The sequence below is a fragment of the Aythya fuligula genome, chromosome 29 (genome assembly GCF_009819795.1).
Source record: "Aythya fuligula isolate bAytFul2 chromosome 29, bAytFul2.pri, whole genome shotgun sequence".
NCBI lineage: Eukaryota > Metazoa > Chordata > Aves > Anseriformes > Anatidae > Aythya > Aythya fuligula.
Window position 1 is genome coordinate 2536924 of NC_045587.1, and position 8235 is coordinate 2545158.

At 56.1% G+C, this 8235-nt stretch overlaps 1 protein-coding gene across 1 annotated transcript; it reads left to right on the forward strand.

Annotated features, from left to right (window-relative positions):
* Positions 1 to 347: 347 nt before the first annotated feature.
* Positions 348 to 7936, forward strand: GLI1 (GLI family zinc finger 1). Its single transcript, XM_032204678.1, has 11 exons — positions 348 to 444; positions 624 to 719; positions 1198 to 1393; positions 1652 to 1814; positions 1911 to 2012; positions 2139 to 2279; positions 2894 to 3043; positions 3544 to 3708; positions 4219 to 4467; positions 4648 to 4927; positions 5194 to 7936. Exons 1-11 carry the CDS (start codon positions 348 to 350, stop codon positions 7464 to 7466), a joined length of 3912 nt encoding a protein of 1303 aa, XP_032060569.1. The 3' UTR covers positions 7467 to 7936.
* Positions 7937 to 8235: the final 299 nt, after the last annotated feature.

Below are 8235 nucleotides of genomic sequence, written 5' to 3' on the forward strand. Positions count from 1 at the left end.
GGGTGCGGGGCCATGACAGGGAGACTTCAGCCCGTGGGCAGGTTGCAGGTGGCCGTGGGCTGGGGGGAGACAGGAGCATGGGCCTCGGGAGGCTACAGCCATGGCAGGGTGTGGCTGGTGGTCCTACTGCCATGGCTGTGCGGCACGACAGCATCCCCTGCCAGGCACAAGTCTGCTCCAGCTGCCACACGGAGCCCACCAGGGTGCAGGCTGCGGGGCACTTGGAGGTGCAGGGCTTGTGGTTAGGGGGCCATCTGCCCACCGTTGTCCTCCTCAGGCCCTGACCGGCGCCGGCCCCTCGGTGAGGACCAGATGTGCTCCTGAGCCTGGCCAGGCCCCATTGCGACATGTTCAACCCTGTCAACTCCCCAACCAACGGCTACGCTGAGCGCTGCTGCCTGCACCCACTCCACGGACTGGCCACGGGTGCCCCAGGGCCGCAAGGTCGGTTGCAGCTCCCTCATCCTGGCCAGTGGCTGGGCCTGGGCAGTGCCTGGCATGAGCACGAGGGGCACCTGCCTTCAGTTTCAGTCTTTGGGTTCAGGGACACTCCAGGGATTTCCTTTTCCCCTTGTGCCCTCCACCCTAATATGTCTTCCTGTCTGTCTTATCCTTTCGACCAGGACTTGATTTCCCCTTATGCCACCAGTCAAACCTCATGAGTGGTCACCATGGCTATGGGCTGGTGCCAGGAACCGAGCACCCAGGTGGTGGTGATGGTAAGTTTCTCATCTAGGGGGGTGTGGGACAGGTAGAGTAGTTTAACAATGAGTTTACCAGGAGTGAAGATGTGTGTGCTGAAAGGCTCAGACAGTGTTGGGGGCAGTGATTACAGAGGAAGAGGCTGCTGGGGCTTAATGTACCTTTCCTGGAACAGTGGCACCTGTGTGAACAGGAAAATTTGTGATGGCTCGTACAGGGGCAGGTGTTGACCAAGGGGATCAGGTGCTTTTCTTCGGGTGGTATTGGTTGTAGAAGGGAGTAGGTGTGTGTCAAGGGTTTCAGGTACCCCCTAGGAACATTGATGTGCTAGGTAGGGAGGGGGGATACTTTTGTGCTTTGTCGCAATCTAGAGCCAGCAACACTCAGGGGACTCCTCCAGTCTCCAAAGAACCGTGCTTGTGTCCTTGGGGGTGACTTCAGCCTTCTAGGACCCATGCTAAGAGGATTGCCCCCCACTCTCTGCTGCCGTCCCAGGCTCATGGTTCTCAACAACCCGCGGTGCAGGCAAGCTGGGCAAGAAGCGGACACTGTCCATCTCACCCCTGTCAGACTCTAGTGTTGACCTGCAGATGGTAATCCGCACCTCACCCAACTCCCTCGTTGCGTTCATCAACTCCCGTTGTGCCTCCACCAGCAGCTCCTATGGCCACCTCTCCATCAGCACCATCAGGTGGGCACCAGAGTTAACCCTGTTGGCATGCACACAGCCTCTCAGTATGGGAGCCTGAATGCTGATGCCCAGTTTGGGGAGTCCATGGGACCAGGGCCAAAGAAGGTGGGAACAGTTAGCCCAGAGTGGGAGGGCAAGGGGAACTGGTGGGATAGTGCAGGACTGGCTGGGAGTGCAGACACCTTGGATCCTTGTCTCAAAAGGACTAAATTTCCCTCCTCTGCTGGTGTCATCTGCTCATCATCTTGCTTTTTGCAGTCCATCACTGGGGTACCAGAGTCCACCAGGGCAACCAAAGGGCCAAGGGCACCTGTTCAGCCACACCCCGCCCCTACCACCATGTGCCTCCCACGAACACCTGTCCACCCGCCCAGGGCTCCTGCACCATGCGCCAACTCGTGGGACCCTCAAACACTGCCAGGTAAGTGGTCCCCAGGGGATGCCATGCATCCTGTGTAAGAGGTAGCCAGTGGGCATCCCAGTGCTGACTGCTTTCCAATTTCCCCCATCATGGTAGCAGCTAAAGTTGGAGAGGAGCCTGAGTAGTCCTCTGACAGCCAAACACCCAGAGGAGAGATCCGAAGGTGACATCTCCAGCCCAGCCTCCATAGGCACCCAGGTACTCCCCAGGCCTTGGGAACCCCCTACCTCCCAAGGGGTCTACACTCTTCCTCCATGCCACTCCCAGTAACAGTGAACACAGAGAGTCATATCTGGGAGTGCTCACCTGGCTCTGTACCCCCAGGACCCCTTGTTGGGGATGCTTGACGTGCGGGAAGATCTGGAGAAAGAGGATGGGAAACCTGAGTCCGAGACTGTCTATGAAACCAATTGCTACTGGGATGGCTGTGCCAAAGAATTTGACACTCAGGAGCAGCTGGTGCATGTGAGTTAGGTCCTGCCTGGGCATCTCCTGTCCCAGAATCTGTGCCTAGGCTACTGGCTGCTGTCACACTTTATCAACCCATCACTCCTTCTCAGACTGTCCTATGCTGGGACAGCCCTCGCCCCCCAGCCCCCACCACCTCAAGAACTCACCACACAAGTGAGTGGTGGAAGTTGCTTCTAGGGAGGGAGGGAGATGCAGCCTCCTCTTCCCTGTGGCAAGTTTTTCATGGTCCTCCCATACCCTAGGGTAAACAACCGGTCTGGCCTTCCTCACTCCTGGGTTAGCTCTTCTGAACTACTAGTGCATCCAGACTTCCTCCTTTGCTCTCCGTGTCTCCCTCCAGACAGTCCAAATCTCCTGTATCACCCTTCTCACCATCTTGACCCCTATGTCTTGTCTTGGTCCTCCCAAAATAGCCCCCATCTCCAGTATCCCCTACCTCCTTCAGACAGCATCTGACCATTCTGTATTCCTGTAGTGTCTTGAGTCTCCACCAGCCACCCCAGTCCCTCTATATCACATTTCTCTCATGATACTCTCTTAAGATATCTGTATCCCCCTGACCCTTCATGCCCTCCCCAGCACCCCTAGTGATTCCCTTCTCTCCCCAGCACATCAACAACGAGCATATCCATGGGGAGAAGAAAGAGTTTGTATGCCACTGGGCAGCATGTTCCCGGGAGCAGAGGCCCTTCAAGGCTCAGTACATGTTGGTGGTACACATGCGACGTCACACAGGCGAGAAACCTCACAAATGCACGGTGAGATGGAATGGGCCTTTGCAAAGCCTGGGCTAAGCTGTGGTGCCTTGCATCAGGCAAAGCTCAGGGCAGGGTGCAGGCTGCCCTGAGTTGGTATATGGTATTGAGGGGGATATGTGGTGGGGAAGGGAAAATGAGGTGGGATGGACAAGGTGGTCAGGAGCATGGTAGTACGTGATAGAATATGTTTCATGTGTGGCAGGCCAGAGCCCCTGTGATCAATGGCATGGCACAGATGCACATGAGATAAAGGGGTATTTAGCAGGTTGGGTACACCATGGGTAAGTGGCTGGTGCATAGTGAGGTGGCCTGACATAGGCCAGAAGGGTAAAGGGCTGTGCAGTGGCCTCAGGACATACACCTGCAGGAGTGCAGGTGTGTTATGTGTGGGAGGTGTGGTAAGTGTCTGGCAGGTGTGCTGTGGGCATGGAGTATGGGGGTGACGTGGTACTGGGTCTGTTGAAGGTGTGTGGCATGTTTTACTCTGCTTGCCTGCACAGTTCGAGGGCTGCAACAAAGCCTACTCACGCCTGGAAAACCTCAAGACACACCTGCGCTCACACACGGGTGAGAAACCTTATGTGTGTGAACACGAGGGCTGTAACAAGGCCTTCTCCAATGCTTCTGACCGAGCCAAACATCAAAACCGCACCCACTCCAACGAGGTACATAGCCATTTGTGGCTCTTTGCACCCCTTGGGGCTCCCCATGTGCCACCCTATTAGTCTTGTACCTTGCATCCCTGTTTTTTTTTTTTTTTTCTCTGTGCCCCAACTCCCTCCTTGCCTGCTCTAATAAAGTATGCACCCCCTGTTCCCTTCCTACCTCACTTGCACTCCCACCAGGGTCCCTCTACCCTTGCCCTACTTCTGTGGAGCACTGTCCTTGTATCTTTCCTCAGAGCTTCTTATGACCCCTTCCAAGGTTCTCCTGTAACACCTGACATGCCCCCCTCCAAGGAGATTCAACTTCTTTGACAAATTCCCACCCTCTCTTCCTTCAGCTCTCAGGTCTACTGGAGGGACTGGGAGGAGTCTCTGGTTTATAGAATTAGAATATAATAGAATAGAACAGAACAGAACAGAATAGTTCAGTGGGAAGGGACCTACAGAGGTGCTCTAGTCCAACTGAGTTAACACCCTTCCTCCACCATGCCTACCTTTCTTCTCTGATAGAAGCCCTATGTGTGCAAAATCCCGGGCTGCACCAAGCGCTACACAGACCCCAGTTCCCTGCGCAAACATGTGAAGACGGTGCACGGCCCTGATGCCCATGTCACTAAGAAGCACCGAGGTGATATGGTGCCAGGCCGTGTACTGCCAGCTCCCAGTGGCCCCCCAGACGTGAAGCAGGAGAGAGATACAAATGGCCCCACTGAGGCCCGGAAGGATGACAGCAAGCTCTTGGTGCCTGACTTGGCCTCGGTAAGGAGCTGGGGATGTGGTGACGGAGGGAGGCCTGGCCAGCACTGTTGGAGGAGTCAGTTTGCATGGTAGGGAAGACATCTCCAGATCTGGCAGGGTGGGGGTTTCCAATCTGCATTAAGTTTGTAGTGGATATCTGACTCCCCTTTTTCCTTGGTTAATATTGTGGGTCCCCCCCAGAAGCCGCAGCCCAGCCCAGGTGGGCAGTCATCATGCAGCAGTGACCACTCACCTCTCGGCAGCACCACCAACAACGACAGTGGGGTGGAGATGACGGGCAATGCAGGCGGAAGCTACGAGGATCTGTCCACATTGGAGGATGTGGTGCCTGGTGAGACCATGGGCACCTCAGGGCTCATGGCCCTCCACAAGCTAGAGAATCTTCGCATTGACAAACTGAAGCAGATGAGGAAACCATCAGCTACCAAGGGCCTGAATTTGCCAGTCATCTCAGGAGCTGGTGAGACTGGGGTTCCCTCCCACCTGGATGTGGGGCCAGCCCTGCGGGCACTGTGTTGAGGGAGGTCTGGTTTGCAGCCAGAGAGGTGGTGGACCCTCACGTCTGGGGCTCTGCCCCATCCTTTACCCTTCTTTACTGCTACCATTTGAATCTACTTCCCATCCTAGCAGGCACTAAGCATGGAAGAGGCCATATCCTAGTACTGGAGATGGCTGCCTGTTCCTCTTCTGGGTTCCCCGCTCTAACTCCTCCTCTTCTCTTTTCAGGCCTGCCTGGGGAGGTGTCTGGGATCTCTGTGCCACCACCAGCTGCCTCGCACCGCCGCATCACAGAGCTGTCAGTATCAGAGATGGGCATGCCGCTGAACGAGCGCCGGAGCAGTGCCACCAGTACTGTAAGCTCAGCCTACACCGTCAGCCGGCGCTCTTCTGTGGCGTCCCCATATCTGGCTGGACCATGTCTGGGTGGTGAGACAGGGACAATGCCTGGTGGGGCATGCCTGGCAAATGGCTATGACCCCATCTCTCCAGATGAGTCACGACGCTCCAGCGATGCCAGTCACTGTGGAGGGTTGCCAGGCGTGGGCAGCCTCACGCCAGCCCAGCGCTATCGTCTCAAAGCCAAATATGCTGCAGCCACAGGTGCCCCCCCGCCAACCCCGCTGCCCAGCATGGAGCGGGTGGGCATGGGTGGCCACAGCAGCTTACCTGGGGACTACCTCAAGCCAGCAATGCCCCCCTTCCTCATGAATGGTTTGCTGAGAAAGCATGGTTCCAATGACTACCCTGGCTATGCAGGCAGCATTCACCCTCACCTGGTGCCTGGGAATGGTGTGCGGCGGGCCAGTGACCCTGCCCGGACAGCAGCCAACCCTCATGCTGTACCCAAGGTGCATCGTTTTAAGAGCATGGGTAACGTGAATGTGTCAGGGGCAGGCAGAGCTGTCCTGCAGCCCTTGGGTGGTTCTGATGCTAACCTTCAGCGCTATGTCTTCTCTCCACACCCACCCAGCATCAGTGAAAATGTCTTCCTGGAGAGTGTAAGCATTGAGGGCCCTGGCCCAGGCACAGAGTCTGGCTTGCTAGAAATGGATGAGTATTCGAACTACCTGGAGGAAAGCTTCCTATGCCAGGGGACAGGTGTGGAGCTCCAGTGTGAAGGCCTGTATGGCAGTGCTCACCGGACCATGGGGGGTATGCAACTGAACCCAGGTGGGCATGGGGATATGGAGGAGGGATTGCTTCAGTCTGAGTTCTCCCTCCCTCAGTGCCAGATGAACCAGCATTTTTCGAGCATGCGTGCTGGCAGTGGGACCGTGTCAGCTCCTTGGGAGGAACCTCACCAAGGCAATCTGGAGATGAGTTCCGGGCAGCCAAGTGTGAGTGCCTCTGCTACTGCCATGTCTGGGGCACACTGTCACCATCAAAGTACTCAGTACCCACTACCCAGTTCTTGTGTGCAGCAACCCAAACTTGTGAGCTCGTGTCAGGACAGTGGATTTTCTGAGGGGCACCGGCTTAACCGACTGCAGATCAAATCGGAGCAGTGTTACTCATCACCTGCCCCACCACTTGGTCCCTGCCAGAACGTCAAGCCTACTGCGCCCATACAGCCTCCTGTGTCATTTGGCCAAGCCATGAATGCAGTATCCAGTGGTTATCGGTCTGAGGAACGGGCACCTGTCAGCTACATGGGCATGTTGAGCCCGGGGGGTAGAAGAGCCCACACCCCCACCTTGCAGGCCAAAGAAGTGATGGTCCGTAGCTATGTGCAGGCCCAGCAGGCTCTGATGTGGGGTGAACAGTTACCCTCCAAGGGAGGGGAGGCTGGCATGGGGGTGGGCAGTGAACCTGGGCAGTACCATGCCATGCAAGCACCACTGTACCTCAGCCCCAAATACTCTGGTTACCAAGCCAAACCAGATCACCTGCAGGGTCTGGCAGAGACCCACCACCTCATAAACCCCCAGTGCTTCAACCCTGAGATGGTGCCACACCCACCTGGTGGCCCTAAACCACCAGGTCACCAAAACAGCCTCAACTATGTAAGTAATCTGGCTGAGCCAAATCACTCCTATGAGGGAGTGGAAGCCAGCTCCCGGCGAGTGCTTCGCTTGCCCCCTGTCCGCCCCACACCTGAAGGGCCCAACAATACCCTGCTATATTACCCAGGCCAGGACACACACCTGCAGGTGGGCAAAGGTGGGCATAAGCTGCTGGATCAAACAGCAGCAAGCTGCGGGGGTCCTGGGCATTATGGTGGGAGTTCAGAAAGCCTCAAAGGTAGCTCATATTACTACCTAGATTCAGGGGAGCAGGTGTCCAACAGCCTGGACTCGCTGGACCTGGAGAACACGCACCTTGACTTTGCTGCCATTGTGGAGGATTCAGAGACACCTGCACTGCTGCCTGGATCCCCAAGCCCTGCTGGTGGCCTCCTGCTTCCGTCATCTGGTAGTGCCAACATGGCTGTGGGTGACATGAGCTCTATGTTGAGCACTCTGGCAGGGGAGAGCCATTTCCTCAACTCCCTGTCCTAACTAGGAGGTACCAATCGTCAGGTGGGCATGTCTGCAACAAGGGGGCCCAAACTTCATTTGGGTAGAGGCATGGAATCCGTCCAGTGCCTCAGGTTTATGACTGGGGGTTAGGGTGGGGAAGTAGGGAGAAACACCCCTCCAGTCTTTCCCTTGTCAGGTCTGTGGGTGTAAGGCACAGGGGAGGGATGTTGCTGGGTCCCAGACACAGCTGCAACCCTGATCATGTCAGTCACCTCTGGAGTTGGGGAACTGTTTTTACTGAGTCCTTCTATTTCAGTTCCACCTTTCTCTGCATCTGCTGGCCCTCTGGATAAAGTGGTCCTGCGCAGTCATAACATTGAAACCAAAGAGTTCCATGCTCCCCATCCCTGCAGGCAGCCCCCCTCCATATGTTCCCATTGCCCCCTTATATCCCTATTTTTTTGTGACTCCCCCTCTACCCCCTCTTGCTTGGCAAGTTCCCCTCCCTCCCCTCGTCCCCCCCCTTCTCCTGTCTTGCTCAAAGATGGGAGAAGGGGCAGGCAATTCATCATAAGGATGGGGCGTATGTGTGTGTATGTGGGGGGGAGGGGGATGGGCTCAGGATGCCTGGTGCTGCCTGTGCCACTCTGTACATAGTGTGCATATGTGTATGTCTTTGTCTCCCCTGTGGGTATTATCCCATTTTTTCTTTTGTTTGAAAAACAGCAGTTCCCTCTGTCCCCATTAAACCCTTTCTCAGGGGAGCGTGAGATGTGTGCCTCTTTATCCCTGCAGTCAGGCTCCAAGC